The sequence below is a fragment of the Nicotiana tomentosiformis genome, chromosome 5 (genome assembly GCF_000390325.3).
Source record: "Nicotiana tomentosiformis chromosome 5, ASM39032v3, whole genome shotgun sequence".
Lineage (NCBI taxonomy): Eukaryota > Viridiplantae > Streptophyta > Magnoliopsida > Solanales > Solanaceae > Nicotiana > Nicotiana tomentosiformis.
The window spans coordinates 129,915,394-129,940,222 of record NC_090816.1 but is presented as its reverse complement, the minus strand read 5'-3'; the positions used below and the strand labels follow the sequence as shown (position 1 = coordinate 129,940,222).

The 24,829-nt window shown below is 37.1% G+C and overlaps 1 protein-coding gene across 1 annotated transcript; it reads right to left on the bottom strand.

The window, feature by feature from the left end:
• Positions 1–4,683: 4,683 nt before the first annotated feature.
• LOC104109052 (transcription factor MYB20-like) lies at positions 4,684–7,478 on the bottom strand. The gene is made up of 3 exons (XM_009618238.4): positions 7,166–7,478; positions 6,415–6,544; positions 4,684–5,490 (listed from the first exon to the last, which is right to left on the bottom strand). The coding sequence occupies exons 1-3, from the start codon at positions 7,296–7,298 to the stop codon at positions 4,881–4,883; spliced, it is 873 nt and encodes a 290-aa protein (XP_009616533.1). The 5' UTR covers positions 7,299–7,478; the 3' UTR covers positions 4,684–4,880.
• Between the last annotated feature and the right edge of the window lie 17,351 nt (positions 7,479–24,829).

The window sequence follows — 24,829 nt, the reverse complement described above, 5'->3', positions numbered from 1 at the left end:
TATATTATAACAGTAGGTGCCATATTTAGTGATAAACTAGGTCTTTTTCTAATCCTCCGGGTTCATCTGTATTTGGTTGTACCCGGAGTAGGCATCGAGAAAATTGAGAATCTCGTGGCCGGCCGTGGCATCGATCATACGATCGATATTAGGCATTCTAAGTTTGCTAGGACACACTTTGTTTAAGTCTTTATAATCTACGCACATTCTAAGTTTATTTCTCTTCTTAGGGTCTACTACTACGTTTGCTAACCACTCGGGATATTTTACTTCCCGAATGGACCCTATTTTGAGAAGTTTGGTTACCTCGTCCTTGATGAATGCGTGTTTAACCTCGGACTGGGTCCTTCTTTTTTGCTTTACCAGACGGAACTTCGGGCCCAGGCTTAATCGATGGGTAGTGATTTCTGGTGGGATCCCTGTCATATCGAGATGGGACCAGGCAAAGCAATCCATGTTAGCTTTAAGGAAATGAATAAGTTTGTTCCTGAGTTCGGGGGTTAACCCCGTGCCCAGGTATACCTTTCGTTCGGGCTGATGGTCGGTCAACGTGAGTTGTTCTAGCTCTTCGACCGTTGACTTAGTGGCGTCAAAGTCATCAGGAATTATGAAGGATCGAGGGATCCAGTAGTCATCATCCTCGTTGATCCCTTGCTCCTGCAATTGGGTCAAGGCCGGTGTCTGTGGTTGCTATTTGGCCTCCTACTTTCCCTTCAACTCTGATACCTTTGCTGATGAGAGTGCCGATACCGGTATCACTTCATCGACTGCAAACATCTCCTTGGCAGTGGGTTGCTCCCAGTATACTATTTTGATTCCCTCCGATGTCGGGAACTTCAGAACTTGGTGAAGGGTCGAGGGTACTGCCCTCATGTTATGGATCCAAGGCCTTCCAAGCAGGGCGTTGTACCTCATGTCACCTTCGATCACATGGAACTTTGTTTCTTGGATGGTCCCACCCATGTTCACTGGTAAAGTAATTTCACCTTTGGTAGTTTCACTTGCCATGTTGAAGCCATTAAGTACTCGGGCTGCAGGCACAATTTGATCTTGTAGGCCGAGCTGTTTTATGACCCTCGATCGAATAATATTGGCCGAGCTACCTAGATCAATCAAAACACGTTTAACTTGAATCTTATTCATAAGAACATATATTACCAGTGCGTCATTGTGGGGTTGTGAGATCCCCTCTGCATCCTCGTCATTGAAAGACAAGGTCCCTTCCAGTACATAGTCTCGAGTCCACTTTTTCCTCGTGATCGACACCTTGGTGCATTTGAATACGGGCCCCTGAGGAATATCGACCCCTCCAACAATCATGTGGATCACGTGTTATGGATCTTCTTGCTCATTCTGTCTGTTTGAATCTCTGTTTTTGAAGTGGTTCTTAGCCCGATCACTTAAGAATTCTCGAAGGTGCCCTTCGTTGAACAAACGGGCTACCTCCTCCCTCAACTGTCTGCAGTCTTCTGTTCTATGACCATGAGTGCCATGATATTTCCACATTTGATTAGGATTTCTCTGGGCCAGATCAGTATGTAGGGGTCGGGGCCACCTGGTGTCTTTGATCCGCCTGATGTCTGATACAATAGCTGATGCATCAACGCTGAAGTTGTACTCCGATAGTCGTGGTGCTTCTTTGGGCTCGATATTTCTGTCAAAACCATTCTTACTCATGAGCCCTCGGGAGCTCTGTCCTCGATCATTTCTTTGATCACTTCGAACGGGGTTGCGTCCAGAACCGTTGTTTCTATGATCTCCACCGTATGGTTGATACCGATATCTGTTCGATCGTGGTTCTCTATCAATATCCCTTTGAATTCTGCCGACGGGCCTGTTTGGATAAACGGGCCCGGAAGGAGCTCCCAACTGATCATCCTCAACCCTGATTTTTGACTGGTACCGATTGTGCACATCGGCCCAGGTTACAGCTAGGTATTCGATCAAATTCTGATTTAACTGTCGTGAGGCCACCGAACTTCGTATGTTTAGCCCTTGAGTAAAAGCCTGAACGGCCCAATCATCTGCGACCAGGGATAGGTCCATACGTTCCATTTGGAACCGAGATACGAACTCTCTGAGCATCTCATTGTCTTTCTCCTTCACTTTGAAGAGGTCCGACTTTCTAGTCTTGACCTTAAAGGCTCCGGCGTGTGCTTTGACGAAGGAATCTGCGAGCATGACAAAGGAATCAATAGAGTTGGGCGGCAAATTATGGTACCATATCATCGCCCCCTTCGATAAGGTTTCTTCAAAATTCCTCAGCAGAACGGACTCAATCTCATCATCCTCTAAATCATTCCCCTTTATTGTGCATGTGTAAGAAATGACATGCCCATTGGGGTCGGTAGTTCCATTTTACTTGGGAATTTCTGGCATGCGAAATTTCTTTGAGATGGGCTTAGGAGCCGCTCTTGGGGAGAAAGGCTTTTGCACGAACATCTTCGAATCCAAACCCTTCAGAATCGGTGGTGCCCCAAAATTTGATCAACTCAGGAGTTATACGTTTTTACTTTTTTGTCAGTTGCTTCAATCTTCTTTTCCCCTAATTCAATTAGCTTTATGAGTTCCTCGAGCATTTTCATAATAGAGGGGTCAGTCCCCGATTCATTCACATTTTACCTCTCCGATACTGGTTCGGCCCTGTGAACAACTTTCAGTGAGGGCCCGGGTTCGGCCCTACTCGGTACGTGGTTCTGATTTTGGAGTTGCGATATGGCAACTTGTTGAGCTTGCAATATTTCAGATATTAATCGAAGGCTGACTCGCCGTCTTCGCCGCCCTGTGTATTCTGACCGGCTGATCGAACGTCTATGCGGACGCTATTTTTGGGGTCTACGCCCAGATTTGCGTTCAGGGTAACATGGGAACTGGCGTCGATGGGGTCTACAACCGGTACTCCCTCGAGGTCAGCCTGAGATACTTCGTTCCCTAGGGCGGCTATGTTTTCGTTTTCTCCATGAAAACCAAGGCCATTATCGGCGTGTGTGGGTACTGCTTGAGAGTTCGACATGCTGATCCTGAGATCAAAAATACTTACAAAAACAAGCGTAAAGCAGTGTGTGTTATAAGAATTAGTACCAGGCAATTACTATTATCCTTAGCCCCAAGGTGGGCGCCAAACTGTTTATCCTTAAAATTGGATAACAATTAAATTTATAGGTGGTTTTAAGGATATGTGATTTCACTTGGCACAAATTAATGAATATGAGAATTAATGTTCGAAATTGACTGTGAAATAAAGCAAACTGATATGAAATGCAGTTTGACCCTCGAGCTGGATCGCCCTCGAACCAAATGAATGTATAATTGAAAAGGATGAACTGAATAGCAGAATAAGAGAGCTTAAAAGAGAAAATATATTATATCGCTTTGTTATGCGTGAATGTGATGATTACAAATGATTAGAATCCCCCTTTATATAGTAGAGGAATTCTACTTATGGTACAATTCTAAATACAGAAGGAAATCCCATGATTGGCTGACTTGATACGTGCCGAGATTTCCGCCACGATCCTTGCTCGATCACGAATATCTCGACTTTCTGTTACTCGACTTAGCAGGCTTCCTTCGATCTCGCTCGATCTTTATCCCGCTTCGGTTTCGATCTCGACTGGTCTCGATCTCGATCGGTCATTGGTTCATGAACTCTGCAATCCATCTTCGCGCTGTGGCTCGATACAATGTGAGGTCAGACCTTTGGTCTGTCACCCCGGTCTAGATCAGTCATAAGAAATTAGGCAAGCCCGATTTTGACCGTATACAATATATATATATATATATATATATATATATATATATATATATATATATATATATATAGTTCTATTTGTCCAAGACAATAGAAAATACTAGCATTATCAACTACTCATTGCATGCCTCCACTAAAATTTATAAAGGACGTTGCCTGAACTTCGTAAAATCAGGGTGGAGCTAGCATAAAAAGTACGATTTAATGTAATTATACAGGGTTGGTCTAAATCCTGTATAGTTACTGAGAAATTCACTCTGAATATGTATATGTAATAAACTTTAGAACTCATAAATTTCAAATTGATTTTGAATCGGCTTTTTATCGAAATGTTAAACGAAATTGTCTTTTCTCCCCTCTTGAATAATGAGAATATTTTAGCATCTACTATTTGTATAACTTCTTGACTTACTTTCTTCTCTATTTGTTTATGTCCAATGAAAGAAAATGTCAAAAATCTAGTCCTATCATCTAGGACGTCGTTGTTGATATCTTGTGATGGATTACAGACAAAGCTGCAATTGAAAACAAAAAACGTAGAAGTTGAGCTAAAATTGAAATAAAAAAATGTACAAGTTAAACTATTATCAGTGCTATAGAAGTATATATGATAGTCAACGGAGTGATTGTAGGAAATAACATCATACATCTCTCCAGAGGTCTCGAGTTTGAATGGCAAATTAATAGAGAAATTTCTGATAGAGTTACTTCGCTCTTTAATGAGCTCTACACGACGCAAATTCAAATTAATAAGATATGTAGGTTTTAGATATTGGATGGTTAAACCAAAAAAAATAAAAATAAAAATCAATAGATAATACAAGGAACTATCTCTTGCATGACCACAATATTATAACTTTGCAAATGCATTCACTTACAGGCAAATTTAATCTGATTTGTGCATTAGAACAAACAGTTTTTAACAGCAAAAGTAAAATTAAACAAATATTTGATATGGGGCTTTTATGTTTTGTCCCCATACTTTTTGACTTTTTATTCCACTTAACTGCATGTAACATCTAAACTACTATTGACAACAAAAGTTAGAACAAAAAAAGGAAGTGACACGAACTTGGCCAATCAAAAGAAACAAAAGCTTTTAATTAAACTCCGCGCAACGAAACTTATATCACAAGAGTTGCTCAAACTTCCAAGATTCATCATATGTGACATTATTCATGTCATTATCATCATTAAGCAAGAAATCCAATGTGCTGCTGAAATCATTTTCCCATCCAAATCCCATGTCATTTCCCATTGGCCAATCATCAAAACTTGGCAAAAACTTTAAGTCTTCAATTATGTTGGATGATGAAGATGAAGAAGAAGAAGATGATGTTGATGGGGTTGATTTAGAAGGGACTAAAATCTCATGGGGTTCAATCAATGGAACTTCATCAGTACAAAAGCCATTATTGTTGACTTCATGCACTATAGTTGAGTCAAAGTTATTGTTATTATTTATACTACTTGTCCCCATCTTGTCGTCGTCTAGTTTGATCTCTGTAATAGCTGACTGATCAATTGAAACATAATTTACTGTGCAAGGTGGCATTATTTCTTGTACTTTTTCTTGTTGAATTGGCAGATTTTCTGGCTGTTCTATGTTTGTAGAGAGTGGCTTGTGAGTGACTGGATCAATCCCCATTTTCCTCAATTTTTTCTTGATATGTGTATTCCAATGATTCTTGATTTCATTATCAGTTCGTCCAGGTAAATGAGAGGCAATTTTAGACCACCTGCAAACAATTTTGAAAGGTAAAGAAATGAGTTACTTGTATACACTAACAGTAAATAAATATTGAAGGGTGAAGTTCAAGGCAGAGGCGGGGCCAGGATTTTAAAATTATGGGTTCGGAACTTTAATTATTTTAAGTTAATGATATCTAAATTAATAATTTATACATATTCAATGAATCTTTTAAGATAAATATAAAATTCGAATCAAAGCTAATGGGTTCGACTGAACCCGCTTCCGGCACTCTAGCTTCGTCTCTGGCACAAGGTATCTCGTATTTACTCACGGTTCAAGGTAGGGCCGCACCCAAACGATGTGACATTGACAGTCTACCCTAATACAAACACACAGAAATAATTTTACTCTTGCTTCAAGGCTTCCGAGAAAATATTACACAGTCAGATTAAATTTTGATATGTGATAGCAGTAGTAGTAGATTTTTTATTTTATTTTATTATTATTATTTTTTTTTTATGTTTGGCATATTGGTATCTTGTGAAGTGCAATATTTGAGGGGCTCATTTTCCCACTTGGGTAAAAAGAGTCTTAAATAGGTAAGAAAAAAAAAAGAATTGATAATAACAATGACACGGAAATCTACACCGTGAAGAATTGGTGTCTGAAACTGAGTTAAAGTTGTTGTTTACCACGGTTGTGTTGGTCGGACTCTCCAAAAATATCGCCGGGTGCGTGTCGAATCCTCCAAAAGTAGTGTGTTTTTGAAGAATCCGACAAAAATGCGACAACATTTTGAAGAGTCCGCTCAACATACCTTCGGACATACATGAACAAAAAAAAAATTGCTTTTAATGAACTCCACATGAAAGTAATTTCAAAACTCATGTTTTTAAATATTCAAATGCCAAAAGTGAAAAGTATGAGAAATAATTTGCATGGTTTTTTCAAAGATAATTAAATAATTTACCTGTTGCCAAGTTGAGCATGAAGATCAATAACCATTTTTTCTTCATATTCTGATAAAAGTCCTCTCTTTAAATCTGGTCTCAGATAATTTGTCCATCTTAGTCTACAACTCTTTCCACACCTCAAAAGCCCTGCAACATAATAAAAAACTCAGCACCCACAAAAAAATGAAAAAATAAAAATAATAGTACTACTATTAATTACTAAACTATCTGGTAAAGAACCTTTTCTGAAGTAATTAATTAAATTGTTTATCATTTCAAATCATTAAAGAGAAACAAGATTGGACCAATAGGAATGGAACAATCATTGAGACCAAACTTTTTCATTGAATATTTGCACTGTATGACCTTTTCTGAGGCTATTTTTTAAATTCTATCCCTGTCTGTCCGGTGGATATATTTCTCTTTTAAAAGTAATTGAATGATTCTTTTTTTAGACACATCTAACTCACTTAGTTAACAGAATGGCAGCTCGGTGCACAAAGTATGTTGTATTCATGCAGGGTCTGGAGAAGGGTCACACCCCTAGGGGAGTGTACTCTAATGCAAACATAAGTGGCGGCTTCTATAGCCGAACTCGTAACCTATAGAACATATAGAGACAACTTTACGTCGCTCCAAAAGCTCTCCTTCCCCAAATTTAAAGAATAGTCATAAAAAAAAGGCCATTTGTGCAAATGATCACTTTTTCCTTATTTCACAATTAGCCCACTAAAGAACATAGCTCCATAGTAGAAAAATGAGATAGACCTGTAAGTTTAGGAACAGCTCTCCAACAACATTGGCCATTGTTGAGAATGAAGTTAATGAGCTTCTTGTCTTCCTCAGCTGTCCATGGTCCTTTCTTCAATCCAACTTTGTCACAACATGGTTGTCTCCCCATTATTATTTCAAGAAAAAATATATTTATAACAAAGTTCAGGAAAGTAATATTATTATCTTCTTGATTTAGAGCTATATAGATTGAGGAGAGGAACAAAAGAGTTTTTTGTTATTAGATCAAAGAAAGAGAGACAGGGAGAAGAATTTGAGAGAGAATGCTAAGAGAGGCCTCACTATAGACAACTAATAAAATGAGAACCAAAGGCCACCTACTTATATATAAAATGAGAACCAACCCCCTACCCCCCCCCCCACATCAGCGGGTACCACACAACACCTCTAGAGAAAAAAACACGGTTTATCAATACATGTGTTTTTTTTTTTTTATATATATAATTATGATGTCCGAGTCAGTTTACGTGCACTTCGACTAATTTTATGAGCTACATTCAAACATCTCTGTAACAACTTCGTTTGTTCCGAATATTTTTGGATGTTATAACGAAGTGCTGTTATAGAGAATATCTATTTTAACATAACATGAAAATTAGTTTCGGAAAAGTTTGGCTTTTATAGTGAAGTATTGTTATATAAGGATGTTGTTATAAAAATGTCTGACTTTATTTGCTATCTTACATCAGCACAATTATTCAATTTTTATCGAATTTAATTATGTAGAGAATTTAATTCACATACATTGTTATAGTATAATTTGTTTTATGTTATCTATGCTATTTATCTTATTTTTCATATTAAGAATATCACTTACTATTATGGATGGTTGTATACAGTTATTTTAGAGATGATTTGATATTTAAAAATTCTTTGACATTTTCTATCTTTTTATCATATGTGTTACTAATTTTAGTTATCATAGATAATTCCTAGTAACTATTGAGAAAATGATCTTTTGTAGCACTTACGTTTTGAATATAAGAAAATGACTTTTTTAGTTAGATATTTTGTGTATTATTTTTACACCTTTTATATGTAAAAGAAAAAATTAATTATAAAAATAACATAAAATTAAAAATAAATTTGTAAAGACAACAAAATCAATTCTTCCGTAATTATTTTTAGTCGACAATGTAGGAATTCTTTATCACTGACCATACGTAAAAGTTCAAACTCATATAAGTGTATTCTACTTTTTAGGTTTATATAATTTAATTTCCCAATATTTATTGCCTATAGCACACGTTTAGATCAGAGATACAGCGCGTCCAAGCGCGTGGTATAGTCACCTTCAGAAAGCGCCACCTCAACACACCCCTCTTTTTCTTTGCTCGAGTTTGAAGCATAAGGTCACCGTAAACAAATGTGATCTTTAACCACGAAATTATTAGCTACGATAAAAAAGGCGTCGCTAATTATTCATTTTCAATGACAAAAATAACAATCCGTATTTAAATGCATAAAGGGTAAATTTTTAGTGACCAAATTCAAATTTCGTAGCAAAAATTTTGTCTACTAAAGTTTCCCACCAAATAAATGGATTGGCGCCAAAAATTGAGTAATATTAGCCACAAAATTAAAGGTATTGGTGACAAATTAGTTTTGTCACTAATGTTCTAGACAATTTGTGACAAATCAATATTTGTCTTAAAACTAATTATATTTTGGACACGAATAAGTTTTGTCACTAAAAGTATGCAATTAAAATGGTGACAAACTAAAATTTATAGTTAAATGGTGTAAACTTTAGCCATAAAGTTTTATAATTTTTGCGACCTTAGCTTTTGTCACTAAAGCATAAACAATTAGTGAAAATCATAGTATCGTCTCTATTTAATCCACGAAACTATTAGTTACCGCTGAAAATTTGTCACTAATTATTGGCTATTTGTAACAAAAATTACACCCGTACTTAAATATATCAGGGACATACTTTTAGTGACAAAACATAAATTTCGTAGCAAAAATTTTGTCTACTGAAGTTTCCTACAAAAACAATGGTTTGGCGCCAAATATTAAGTAACATAAGCCACAAAATTAAAGACATTGGTGACAAATTAGTTTCGTCACTAATGTTGTAGACAATTTGTGACAAATTATTATTTGTCTTAAAATTAATCATAATTTGAATACGAAAATAGTTTCGTCACTAAAAATTTAATTCTTTTTACTTTTTGATATTTTGAAACAATTTCATCCCTCCTTGAATGTACCTCTTTAATTATTGTAGATATCTTCCATCAAATTTAAAAGAAATTAATTTTTAATTATATTTTAAAAGGTATACTTAGAGTTTAAATCTTTGTACGTATAACTAGTTATGAATTTACTAATAAATTATTATATTTTGTTAATTTTAATTAGTGAAATATGAATAACTTTTTAAATTAAATTTTTTTATCTTTTAACAATTTGATTTAATATTGATATGTATAATAAATTTTTAATCATGGCTCATGAGTTATCCTTGTTAGCAAACGTTTTAATCTTGTGGTATTTTTTGGTAATATAATAAAGTTAAAGTGTAAATAAATTGCCAACAATATATTTTTTAAAGTTAGTAAAAATATTTTTGTTACTGATAAAATACTTAATTACACGAAAACCAAATGTTTTCATTATTTTTCAAAGTTGAACAAAAAAAGTGGCGGTAAGTTTGCCTCCTTTTCTTTATGTTCCCCCAAATCCCTCCTTTTAATTTGTATACTGCCGCCTCCATCCCCTTCATCTCCCCCACGTCTCCTCGTATCTCTTTGTATGATCTTCATCCCCATCTAACTCTTAACCCAGTAAGATCTGCCTATTGTTTATGTTTCTTTAATTTTTGTGAGGTTAAGTACTCAAAATTTGATATTTCTTACTCTTAATTCTTGAGGTTATTTGCAGCCAGAGAGGAATTGAGAATATCTGTTGTGTTAAATCGAGTAAGTATTTTATTCACCAGTACTTATTTCTTATTCTATTGTTTGCTTCACTAATTAATACATAATTTATGATTAACGTTTAATTTTTTTTTCTAAATCATGTATAAAAACGTACGACTAAAATTATAACTTTTTTTCACAGGTACATGAACGTGGAAGTTATTCATTAGAATTAGATAAGTGGTTACATTAGAATTATTCTTGTATTCCGATTAGACTTTTCATGTTGGATAGATTTTAATTTATTTATGTATTTTCATTTATGGAGTTTGTAATGAGATATTATCTCAATATAGTATTAGTTGTTTAGAATTATATGATCATGGATGAAATATTTTATTGTTACCATGCATGTTTTATTTAGTTATTTCCAATTTGTAAAATGATAAATTATCAATTAATGGAAAACTAGGTATACTAATTATAAATAGAACCACCACTAATTTAAATGACATCAAATTTTGTAACTATTGAAAAATGTATACCTCTAAAATCTTATTTTTCAGCAACGACTATATTGTACTTTTCAAGACATTCACATTTATATTAGTTTGTCCCAAATTGAATGTATCTAGTGACAAAAATAATATTTGTCTGACAATCGCTTTTATCAACCACCAAGTAACGTTTTATTTATGACAAGTGTAATTGTCACTAATCATAAAAATTTGTAGCGATAATTTTATTTAGTTGATAAAAATAAAATTTTAGACGGAATTAATTTTTAACTACAAAATTATAAACCATTTTTACAAAAGAAAAATTGTCACTAATGTATAATTCATATATTTAGGGACGTAATATTTTTTCGTATATAAAAGGTGATCTTTAGTGACAAAATTACTTTTGTACTACTACGAAATATGCACAATTTTAGAGACAATTGACGTCGTCACTAATTAAGCTAAATAGTTAGTGGCAAAATTATTTTGTCGGTATTAATAACTTTTTAGTGGCGAAAATAAACAATTAGCTATAATTTTTATTTTACTTTCTCTGACAAACAAGCTTGTCACAGATACTATTCATTTGGGGACGGAAAAAAATTCGTTGTTAATATAGTTTTATTTAGCGACGAAATAATAAGTTATTTTTGTATACTTTTAGTGACCCTCTTTCAGGGACGAACTATTGACGAATTATTTTTTCTCATAAAAGCTTTTTTATGACGTAATATGAAGTTTAAGTGACAAAATAATTCGTCATTGATAATCAAATTTGTTGTAGCACGAGAGAAATACTCAGTTCTCACACCTCAGCCAGAAGAGAAAATAAAGTTGCCAAATTTCTGTAAAGAAATTTTCTTGAATAACCATTTGGGATAAAGCGGCTAATTCATCAAAAATTACATACATTTGACGTTATAGGGGTATGGTTATTATATACAGTCATACCTCTCTATTACAACCACATTTGCTCCGAATATTTTTGGATATTATAACAAAGTGCTGTTACAGAGAACATATATTATAACATAAAATAAAAATTGATTTCGAAAAAGCTTAGCTTTAATAGAGAAGTGTTGTTATATAGGGAAGTACTATTATAGAGAGGTCTGATCGTACTTGCCGCATGTTGACCTTAAATTTACTTACCAAATGCATATTTTTAGATGACTTTGCTTGGGTTTTTCCAAGTCATTTTATTTAGGTAGTATAAAAAAATTATAATATTTTTCATTTTCTATTCGGCAAAGGGCCAAATATATCCCTGTATTTTCGAAAATGGTCTAAGAATACCCCTCGTTATACTATTGGGTTATATATACTCTTCCCGTCATACTTTGGAACAAATATACCCTTATTTTGGATGGAGTGTCACGTGTCAGCACCAAATGAAAATGACCAATTTCTTTTTTTTTTTACCCGGTCCGTTTTAAAAAATCCACCACCCGACCCGTTTTAAAATTCAGTTTTTTTAAAGCATGTATTTTGTAAAAACTGAAATTTGTTTTTGTAAAAACTGAAAAAAAAAGAATTTGCAAAATATATATTTTTAAGTCTTTTCAGTTTTTTTAAAGTATTATTTTTGTAAAAACGAAAAAAAAATATTTTTTTTAAAATGCTTTAAAAACTGAAAAATATATATTCTGTAAAAACTAGAAAAAAAAAAGAATTTACAAAATATATATTTTTAAGTCTTTTCAGTTTTTTTAAAGTATTATTTTTGTAAAAACTGAAAAAAAACATATTTTTTTTGACACTTAACTATTGACATGTTACAGCTTTGCCATTTTCTATGTTTTTTTCCTTTTCAAAAAACTTTGCCCATTTTCGTTTGTTAAATATTTATACGCACACAATACTTACAAAAAAATACTTTAAAAAAACTGAAAAGACTTAAAAATATATATTTTGTAAATTCTTTTTTTCAGTTTTTACAGAATATATATTTTTCAGTTTTTAAAGCATTTTTAAAAAAAATATTTTTTTTCCAGTTTTACAAAAACAATACTTTAAAAAAACTGAAAAGACTTAAAAATATATATTTTGTAAATTTCTTTTTTTTTTTTTCAGTTTTTACAAAATATATGCTTTAAAAAAATTGAATTTTAAAACGGGTCGGGTGGTGGATTTTTTAAAACGGATTGGGTAAAAAAAAAGAAATGGGTCGTTTTCATCTGGTGCTGACACATGGCACTCCATCCAAAATAAGAGTATATTTGTTCCAAAGTATGACGGGAAGGGTATATATAGCCCAATAGTATAACGAGGGGTATTCGTAGACCATTTTCGAAAGTACAGGGGCATATTTGGCCCTTTGCCGTTTTCTATTTGGCTTATGTGATGATCCAAAATGTCATCTTTAAATTTAATAAGTAATTCTATATTCTAAGATCTCGAAAAATACTATTTATCATTCCTCGACTTGCGAGCGCTGTCCGTATAATTTTTCAGAAAGTTTTTATGTGAAAAAATGGATTAAAAGGTGAAATAGAGCTTTAAAACTCAACTGAGTTGACTTTGGTCAACATTTTGAGCAAACAGGCTCGGATCAGTATTTTGACAATTCCGGTAGGTCCGTATTGTGATTTGAGACTTGGGCGTATGCCCGGAATCGAATTTTGAGGTCCCTAGCCCGAGATATGAAATTTTGATGAAAAATTAAAAGTTTGAAAGCTTAATGATTTCTAAGAAATTACAGATATTGGATTTATTGACCTCAGGTCCGTATTTGGTTTCGGAGCCCGGTATAGGTCCACTATAATATTTATAACTTGTCCGCCAAATTTGATGAGAATCGAAATTGATTTGATGTGATTCGGACGTCCGGTTGTAAAAATATAAGTTTTAAAGTTTTTTTGAAAATTTTCTTTGATTTGGTGTCCGATTCATAGTTCTTGGTATTATTTTGGCGATTTGATCGCGCGAGCAAGTTCGTATGATGTTTTAGGATTTCGGTGCATGTTTGGTTTGGAGCCCCGAGGGCTCGGGTTGGTTTCGGGTGGTTAACGGATCATTTTTGGACTTGAGGAAACTGCAGAAACCTGCTTTTGGTTTCCTTCTTCGCGTTCGCGAGGGGAGTCTTGCGTTCGCGAAGAGCAAATTGGGGTTGGCACATTTTGTGCTTCGCGTTCGTGATAGAGAGAACGCGTTCGCGAATGTTTGAGGTGCGAAGCTTCGCGTTCGCAATCGAAGCCTCGCATTCGCGAAGGGAAAGGGGCTGGCCAGGACAATTGCCTTCGCGTTCGCGAAGGCCAAGCCAGACAAGCTTTGCATTCGCGAAGATTAAAATTGGGCAATAGGAATTTGTGCTTCGCGAACGCGAGGAACTGACCGCGTTCGCGAAGGGTAAAAATCCTAGAAACAGAACTTAAGTTCTGGAAATGGGGTTTCGACCCATTTTCAACCTTTTTTCATTTTTGAGCTCGGGTAAGGTGATTTTTGGGCGATTTTCACGTGAAAATATTGGGGGTAAGTATTTCTTATCTTATATTGATTATATTTCATGATTCCATACTCGTTTATATCATGAATCCGTGAATTTATGGAAGAAAAATCAGATTTTTATAAAATCTTCCAAAAACGAAAATTTAAGATTTGAAGGTCCATTTGACATCGGAATTTGATAAATTTTATATGGTTGGACTCGTATCGGAACGGGTGTTCGGATTTCGTAAGTTTTTTCGAGATTTGAGACGCGGGTCCCACTGTCGAATATTTTAATAAATTTCAGATTTTTATCCGGAAAATTAGTAAATTCATATGGAATTAATTCCTATGATTTGTATTGAGTATATTGAATTGTTTATGAATAGATGTGAAGCTTTTGGAGACAAATTTAAAAGAAAAAGTTGTGGTCGAGTAATTGATTGGAATTTGCAAAGCGAGGTAAGCGTCGTGGTTAACCTTGACTTGAGGGAATAGAGCCCTTAAATTATTTGTTATGTGAATTGCATGTGAACGACGTATAGGCGAGGTGACCAGTATCTATACTTCGTCAAATTAATTGTTTGCCTGCTTATTTGAAAAATCATAAATTATTTTAAATCATGAATTAATTATTATAATAATTGTTTTTCTCCTATTCCTTGTCAAATATTAATTCTTGAATTCTTGCATTAATTGTTACATGCTATTTGAATTATGTACCTTAATTTTTATTTAACATTTAGCATATTAAATATTAAACTGCATGTTTTCTCTCTGATTTCCATATTAATTTACTATTTGCCTTTGTTTGTTTCATAATTAAATCATAATTATTGTATGCTTGTTGTCTTATAATTTTATATTAATTATTGCATTTATTGGAGAAATTTCTTTTATAAGAATTGGTAAATTAATATGTTGGAGGAGCGGGTTGCACGCTACAATAGAATTAATTATAATGAATATATGGGAGGATCGGGTTGCACGTCGCAACAGACTTATTAAAAAGTCCATATTGGAGGATCGGGTTGCACGCCGCAACAGACTTATTAAAAGTCCATATTGGAGGATCGGGTTGCAAGCCGCAACAGACTTATTAAAAGTCCATATTGGAGGATCGGATTGCACGCCGCAACAGACTTGATTAAAACAAATATATTGTGAGAACGGGTTGTACGCTGCAACAGAATTAAATGTGAATATAATGTGAGAGCGGGTTGCACGCTGCAACAGAATTGATGAAAATGATAATTGGTTATGACTGCTGAGTTGGCTTCAATTATTATAAATGAATTACCTGATTTATTTTTATTATTGTTGTTGTTACTAATATTGCGTACAGGTAATGTAAGTGACCCGCCTTAGCCTCGTCACTACTTCGTCGAGGTTAGGCTCAAACTTTCCAGTACATGGGGTTGGTTGTACTGATACTGCACTCTGCACTTCTTGTGCAGATTTTGGAGTTGGTCCCAGTAGCGTACCATAGACTTGCTCGGATTTCGGCTACTCAAAGGAGACTTGAGGTATAACTGCACGGCGTTCGCAGTTCTGAAGTCCCCGTCTATTTTACTTTAGCTGTGTATTTGTATCCAGACAGCTTTAAGTTATTCAGATCTTTATTTGTATTTATTTTAGAAGTTCGTGCACTTGTGATACCAATTCTGGGATGGTATTTAGACACCGTTATTTTTATGGATTATTTACTATATTTTAGACTTTACTTCCGCATTTGTTCTTTGTTATTAACAAATTTATTTTTTTTAAAAAAAATTGATAATATTATTCTAACGTTGGCTTGCCTAGCAAGTGAAATTTTAGGCGCCATCACGGTCCGAAGGTGGGAATTTCGGGTTGTGACAGTTGGTATCAGAGCACTAGGTTATATAGGTCTCACGAGTCACGAGCAAACTTAGTAGAGTCTGAAGGATCGGTACAGAGACGTCTGTACTTATCTCTTAGAGGCTATGAAGCTTAGGAACAATATCACTTCTTTCTTATTCTGTCGTGCGATTTTATTCTATCATCGATGACTGAACCATTCTACTCTTATTCTCTCGCAGATGGTGAGAACACGTAATACCTCTACCGATGGTGAGGGACCAGAACCCCCGGTGGCAACTATGGCCAAGGGTAGAGGTCGAGGCTGAGGTCGTGCTAGATACCGAGGCAGAGGCCGAGGTAGAGCTCAGTCCAGAGCTCGAGCAGCTGCACCTATTGAAGAACCTCAGGTGGACCTTCAGGAGGAGGTTCCAGTTCAGAATGTACCAGCTGGACCAGTTCAGGTCCCGGAAGGATTCATAGCTACTCCAGTACTTCAGGACGCTCTAGTCCATTTGGTGAGTCTTATGGAGTGCGTGGCCCAGAATGGTACATTTCCAATGGCACCAACCGTTTCACAGGCTAGGGGAGGAGCACAAACTCCCAGTACTCCCGCTCCGGAGCAGATTGCTCCCCAGAATCAAGCTCTAGCAGCCCCGCCAGTTAGGGTAGTTCAGCCAGTTGTTGCGACACAGATCGATGATAGGCCCGCCATGTCTTTTGAGGCCTTATTGAGACTGGATAAGTTTACCAAGCTCTTTCCAGTTCGCTTCAGTGGTACACCTTCTAAGGACCCATATGATTATCTTAAACGCTGCCATGAGGTGTTGCGGAACATGGGTATAGTTGAGACCAATGAGGTTAATTTTGCTGTATTTCAGATGACGGGTTCCGCCAAGAGGTGGTGGAGAGATTATACATTGACCCGACCAGTTGGATCGCCTGCACTTACATAGGAGTAGTTCTCTCAGCTATTTCTGGAAAAGTTCCTCCCTATCACACTGAGAGAGGAAATCCACAAGCAATTTGAGCGTTTACAGCAGGGCAGTATGACTGTTACTCTGTATGAGTCTCGTTTTATAGATTTGGCCCATCATGCTCTCCTTTTTCTACCTATAGAGGGAAAGAGAGTGAGAAGGTTTATTGAGGGACTCACTCACCCTATCAGACTTCAGATGGCCAAGGATACCGTAAGTGAGATTTCTTTTCAGGTGGCTGCTAATGTCGCAAGGAGGATCAAGATGGTTCTTGCACAGGAGAGAGGGCAGAGGTCCGATAAGAGGCGTCGTCAGTTCAGTGGTTTCAGTGGTGCCTCGTCTGGAGGCAGGGGTAATTTTGGTAGGGGTCATCCTCCCAGACCGTTTCATTCAGCACTTCATGTATCTCCCTGTGCTTCAGGGAGTCACAGTCTTATTATGCCTTATTCTGGGCAGCCAGTATTCGGTGCACATTTGGGTCAGCTTCAGCTTCAGCAGCCATGACATCAGGATGGGTGTTATGAGTGTGGAAACATTGGTCACATTAGGAGGTATTGCCCTAGATTAGCAAGTAACAGATCTCGGCAAGATTCTCGTGTCATCATACCAGCACCGGTTGCTTTACCGCCTGCTCAGCCAGCTAGGGGTAGGGGTCAGGCAGCTAGAGGGGGAGGTCAGGCCATTAGAGGTGGAGGTCAGACCGTTAGAGGTGGAGGCCAGCCAGTTAGAGGCCGTCCCAGGGACGCAGTTTAGAGTGGTAGGGCCCATCCTCGATTTTATGCTTTTCTAGCTAGGCCTGAGGCCGAGTCATCTGATGTTGATCACGGGTATTATTCCAGTTTGCCATTGAGATGCTTCAGTTCTATTTGATCCAGGATATACTTATTCCTATGTGTCCTATTTTGCTTCATATTTGGTTGTGCCTGTGATTCTCTGAGTGCTTCTGTTTTTGTATCTACACCGGTGGGAGGCTCTGTTGTAGTAGATCATGTCTATCGTTCGTATGTGGTTACTATTGGTAATCTTGAGACTAGTGCAGATCTTCTACTTCTTGATATGGCAGATTTTGATATCATCTTGGGTATGAATTGGCTATCCCCTTATCATGCTATATTGGATTGTCATGCCAAGACAGTGACCCTAGCTATGCCAGGGTTACCTCAATTAGAGTGGAAAGGAACTCCTGATCATTCTTCCAGCAGGGTTATTTCTTATATGAAAGCTCCTGATCATTTCTTATATGGTAGAGAAAAGGTGTCTAGCTTATTTGGTTTATATTCGCGATCCCAGTGCGGATGTTCCTTCTATGGACTCAGTACTAGTTGTTCGTGAATTTCCAGAAGTATTTCCTGCAGATCTGCCGGGGATGCCACCCGACAGAGATATTGACTTCTGTATTGATTTGGCTCCGGGCACTCAGCCCATTTCTATTCCACCATACCGTATAGGAGTTGAAAGAATTGAAAGAGCAGTTACAATACTTGCTTGATCAGGGATTCATTAGACCCAGTGTCTCGCCCTGGGGTGCACCAGTATTATTTGTAAAGAAAAAAGATGGCTCTATACAGATGTGTATAGATTATCGGCAGTTGAACAAAGCCACTATCAAAAACAAATATTCGCTGCCAAGAATTGATGACTTATTTGATCAGCTTCAGGGTGCCAAGGTATTTTCAGAGATTGATCTGAGGTCTGGTTACTATCAGTTGAAGATTAGGGCATCTGATGTCCCTAAAATAGCTTTTCGAACTCGGTATGGGCATTACGAATTCTTAGTGATGTCATTTGGGTTGACAAATGCCCCAGCAACATTTATGGATTTGATGAATCGGGTGTTCAAGCCTTATTTGGACTCTTTTGTGGTTGTATTCATTGATGATATCTTAATTTACTCCAGCAGTCGAGAGGAGCATGAGCAGCATCTTCGAAGTGTGCTTCACACTTTGAAGAATAATCAGTTATATGCCAAGTTTTCAAAATGTGAGTTTTGGTTAGACTCAGTTGCCTTTTTGGGGCATGTGGTATCGGCAAAAGGCATAAAGGTGGATCCTAAGAAGCTAGAGGCTGTCCAAAATTGGCCTAGACCTACTTCAGTTACAGAGATCCGGAGTTTCCTGGGTTTGGCATGTTATTATCGTCAGTTTGTGGAAGGGTTTTCATCTATAGCAAGCCCACTGACAGACTGACCCAGAAAGGTGTCCCATTCAGATGGTCAGACGAGTGTGAGTTGAGCTTTCAGAAGCTCAAGACCGCTTTGACTACGACACCAGTATTGGTGTTAACCACAGGTTCAGGATCGTATACGGTATATTGTGACGCATCTCACATTGGGCTTGGTGCAATATTAATGCAATATGGCAAGGTAATCGCATATGCATTGCGGCAGTTGAAGGTTCACGAGAAGAATTATCCTGTTCATGACTTAGAATTGGCAGTCATTGTTCATGCGCTGAAGATTTGGAGGCATTACCTCTACGGTGTCTTGTGTGAGGTATTTACTAATCATCGTAGCCTTCAGTATCTGTTCAAACAAAAGGATCTTGATTTGAGGAAGAGAAGATGGTTGGAGTTGTTGAAAGACTATGATATCACCATTTTGTATCACCCTGGAAAGGCCAATATGGTGGCCGATGCTTTGAGTAGAAAGACTGTGAGTATGGGCAGTCTTGCGTATATTCCGGTTAGTGAGAGGCCATTAGCTGCAGATGTTCAGACTTTGGCTAATCAGTTTGTGAGGTTAGATGTTTCATAACCCAGTCGGGTTCTAGCTTGCACAGTCGCTCGGTCTTCTTTATATGAGCGCATCAGAGAGAGGCAGTATGATGATCCTCATTTACTTGTTCTTAAGGAAATGGTGCGGCACGGTGATGCCAAACAAGTTGCTGTAGGGGAAGATGGGGTTCTGCGAATGCAAGGTCGTATTTGTGTGCCTAATATGGATGGGCTTCGTGAATTAATTCTTGAAGAAGCACATAGTTCCAGGTATTCTATTCATCCAGGTACCGCAAAAATGTATCAAGATTTGCGGCAACATTATTGGTGGAGGAGAATGAAAAAGGATATAGTTGCATATGTAGCTCGGTATTTTGCAGACAAGAGGGGTTGCTCTGATGGTAAGCAACCTCCACTTCCAACCAAAAGGTTGTGAGTTCGATTCACCCCAAGATCATGGTGGGGAGTTCTTGGAGGGAAGGATGCCGAGGGTCAATTGAAAACAGCCTCTCTACCTCATGGTAGGGGTAAGGTCTGCGTACACACTACCCTCTCCAGACCCCATTAGTGGGATTATACTGGGTTGTTGTTGTTGTAGCTCGGTATTTGAATTGTCAGCAAGTTAAGTACGAGCATCAGAGACCTGGTGGTTTGCTTCAAAAGTTAGAAAATCTTGAGTGGAAGTGGGAGCGTATCACTATGGATTTTGTTGTTGGGCTCCCACGGACTCAGAGAAATTTTGACGTAGTTTGGGTCATTGTGCAAAGGTTGACCAAGTCAGCACATTTCATTCTAGTGGCAGTTATCTATTCTTCAGAGAGGTTAGCTGAAATTTATATTCGCGAGATTGTCCGCCTTCACGGTGTGCCCGTGTCCATTATTTCAGATCGAGGTACACAGTTTACCTCACATTTCTGGAGGGCTGTACAGCGTGAGTTAGGCACGCGGGTGGAGTTGAGTACAACATTTCATCCACAGACAGACGAACAATTAGAGCGCACTATTCAGGTATTGAAAGATATGCTCCGCGCTTGTAACCACATAATATCAACGGTGAGATGCCACCCTTATCTTCCCAAAATAACAACTCACACAACACAATAATTTATATGGGAAATTATCACAGCAACATAACAAAAATCAATTCATATCATAATTTGCCCAATGGCCACAATCAAATTCTAAAGCTACAACCAAGTCAATTAATTTCACAATAAAATAGCCAAAAGCTCCACACAATGTGTACAACACCCAAAAACAATCAATTGAGATAGAAATTACTCAACATAAAGCGAAGTCTTCATAAAAATTAAATTTTCAATAATTATATAAACACCTCTTCTTAAGCTCATTTAATTAATTGTTTGCAGAGGGAAAAAATTCAAAATGAAATTAAATTTCAATAATTATCAGACCGGCAAATTTATGAAATTTCATAAATAATCACATAACAATCACATCAAATTATCATATAACAACAAAGTCAACAACAAGGATTTAGGCACGACAAGTAGATGATTAAATATATGCCAATAATTATCTAATTTACTACACAATATGCTCAAGACTTTAACTCAATAAAATTTGCACATATAAACCAAGTACGTACTCGTCACCTTGCGTACATAGTTTTCAATTATACAAATTGCACATAAGACTCAATGCCTAAGGGGTAATTTCCCCACTCGAGGTTAAGCAAGACACTTACCTTTTTGAAGTTAGGCCGATATTCCAAAATAGCCTTGTTGCTTGAATTGACCTTCGGACAGCTCAAATCTATCCAAATTAATTGTATAACTCCATTAAAATTCGTCGGAAACAATTCCAGATAATAATACGTCGACTTAAAAATTTATTCCAAAAATTCAACAAAAGTCAACGCGGGACCCGCCCCTTGGAACCCGACATAATTTTCATGAAATCCGAATACCCATTCCGATACGAGTTCAACCATACCAATTTTATCGAATTCCAATAACAACTCAACCTCCAAATCTTAAATTTTCGGTTTTGGAAGATTTTACAAAAATCTTAATTTTCCTCCATTAAATCTGAATTAAATGATTGATTCAAAGAAATAATCATGAAAATTAATCAAAACTGGATAAGAGTCACTTATCCCAAACACTCACACAAGAATCTCTCCAAAAATCGCCTTCTACCGAGCTCCCAATTAGATTTTGAGTTATGAACTCAAACCCCCATTTTTGAGACTTTTAATTCTGCCCAGATAGGCCTTCTTCGCGTTCGCGACCATTGCTTCGCATTTGCGAAGGCCAAAACCCAACTGCCTCAAATCCTTCATCGCGTTCGCGACCTCCTCGTCGCGTTCGCGAAGGCCAATTGTTTCTGCCCATCATTTCCTCTTCGCGTTTGCGAACTCCTCGTCGCGTTCGCGATGACCAGCTAACCAACTCCTTCGCGTTTGCGTTCGCGAAGGACAAACGACCCCAGGCCCCAATCTTCTTTTCTTCTTTGCGTTCGCGCTGCCTGGGTCGCGTTCGTGAAGGCTAAACCAACAGCCCCCTCAAATTCCTCTTCGCGAACACGGGACTCCTTTCGCGTTCGCGAAGAAGGAAACCAGACTTCAGCAACCGCAAGCCAAACAACTCAAATTTGGTCCGAAACCACCACAAAACACACCCCGAGCCCCTCGGGACCTCAACCAAGCATACCATCAAGTCCCAAAACATCATACGAACTTAGTCGAACCTTCAAATTACCTCAAACAACTCTAAAACCACGAGTCATACCCCAATTCAAGCCTAATGAACTTTGAAATTTCAAATTCTATATCTTGTGCCGAAACACGTCAAGATTCGGAATGACTTTAAATTTTACACACAAGTCATAAATGACATAAAAGAGCTATTCAAATTTCCAGAATCGGATTCCGACCTCGATATCAAAAAGTCAACTCCCCGGTCAAACTTCCCAAAAATTCAACTTTCGGTATTTCAAGCTTAATTCCACCACGGACCTCCAAATAATTTTTCGGACACGCTCCTAAGTCCAAAATCACCATACGGAGCTATTGAAACTGACAGAACTCCATTCCAGAGTCGTCTTCACAAAGTTTAGACTATGGTAAAAATCCTAAGACTTAAGTTTTCGTTTTAGGGACTAAGTGTCCCAAATCACTCTGGATCATCCGGTAACCGAATTCAACCACGCACGCAAGTCAATACACATAATACAAAGATGCGTAGGGCCTTATGCCGCCGAACGGGACTTAAATTCTCAAAACGACCGACCGAGTCATTACATTCTCCACCTTTTAAACAAACGTTCGTCCTCGAACGTGCTAAGAATTATTCCGAGGTTACCAAATTGATGATTTTACTTTTACACATATACTCACGGTTGATCCCATGTTACCACATTTGAGATAAGATCGACAACTCCATCTCAGTTGAGATTATTTCTTTGACCTATATTTGAAATCTTTAAGAGTAATTTCTTACGCTCCAAACATTTTCAAAAGACCTGATTTTCACAACAACGCACGGTATTAGTCTCAGCTGGCTATAACAACTCGTGCCTACGCACATTAACTTTTTTGATAGTGTTGAAGTACTTCAAAATTTTTCCGGAGTGTTACATTCTCCCTCGTTTAGGATCATTCGTCCTTGAATGAGAAGTAGAGTCCTCCCTCAAACACATAACATAACTTATCTCTTCTTTCGCACGTCTCAATCCCCCAAAATTTACTAACTCCCAAATTTTATTTTAGAAATTTCGACAGAATCTCCCCTATAAATGGGGCCTATCCACCTGTCAGAGTAACACCAAAACAACTCCTAACAACACATCCACAATGTATATATCAATAGCACTAATCTCAACATTACAAGCACCACATTATCATAATGATATCAGGACATGAAGCACATTATATATATGCCCATCACCACATCTCTGGTCTTAATAGTTGTTCATAATCGATTACAACATCGCCAATTAACCTCATATTAACCAAAATCTCATTTCAACTTCTCATAATACATATAGCAAATGCGAGGCATGAATACCTCAAAATTATTTACCCGAATTAACGAGTCACATTTAACGCCACCCGAACACTCACCTCGTAGGTTAAAATTCAATAATTACAGCACAATTATGGTTAAATATGCACAAAAAGATATACAAAAATTATCAAATAAGCCCATCAGGCATGACTCCCTATTAATACTATAGTACAAATTTAAATTTCACAAAGGGAGAATTTAAACTCATAAAATTTTTTACCACAAGGACCCAAGTTGGAAAATAAGACTAGGGAGTGGAGACCCTATGTCTAAAATAAAATCAACTAGGGAGTGGAGACTTTATGTTAGAAAATAAGACTAGGGAGTGTAGACCATATGTCTAAAATTAAATCAACTGGGGTGTGGAGACCCTATGTTAGAAAATAAGACTAGGGAGTGGAGACCCTATGCCTAAAATAACATCAACTAAGGAGTGAAGACCCTGTGTTGAAAAAGAAACTAGGTAGTGCAAACCCTCTGTTGGAATTGAGACTAGGGTGTGGAGACCCTATGTCTAAAATAAAATCAAATATGGAGTGGAGACCCTATGTTGGAAAAGAGACTAGGGAGTGGAGACCCTATTTCTAAAATAAAGTCAACTAGGGAGTGGAGACCCTATGTTGGTAAAGAAGACTAGGGAGTGGAGACCCTATGTTAGAAAAGAAGACTAGGGAGTGGAGACCCTATGTTAGAAAAGAAGACTAGGGAGTGGAGACCCTATGTCTAAAATAAAATCATATAGGGAGTAGAGACCCTAAGTTGAAAAAGAAGACTAGGGAGTGGAGACTCTATGTCTAAAATAAAATTATATAGGGAGTGGAGACCCTAAATTGGAAAAGAAGACTAGGGAGTGGAGACCCTATGTCTAAAATATAATCAAATATGGAGTGGAGACACATATAAGTCCATATCCGGTTAACTTTTCTAACTTAAATTTTTTAATTTTGAGACTAAGTGTCTCATTTCACTCCGAATTCCCTCCAGACCTGAACCAACTAATCCGGTAAGTCTTAAAATGACTGTGAAGCATAAATTAAGCAGTAAATGGGGGAACGAGGTTGTAATACTCAAAATGATCGGCCGGGTCATTACAAATACTAGTCCATCATGCCTCACAGTGCAGGTACAAAACAGAAAATGACAAAGGAAAAACTAATACTCCTAAGGCTAACTTAGCTGAAGGAGGTGATATTATTGCAGCTGCCATTTTTCAAATAAACATTGTAGCATATGCAAAAGAATGGGTGGTAGACTCTGGGGCTACTCGGAAAATTTGTGCAAATTGAGAAGCATTTTCCTCTTA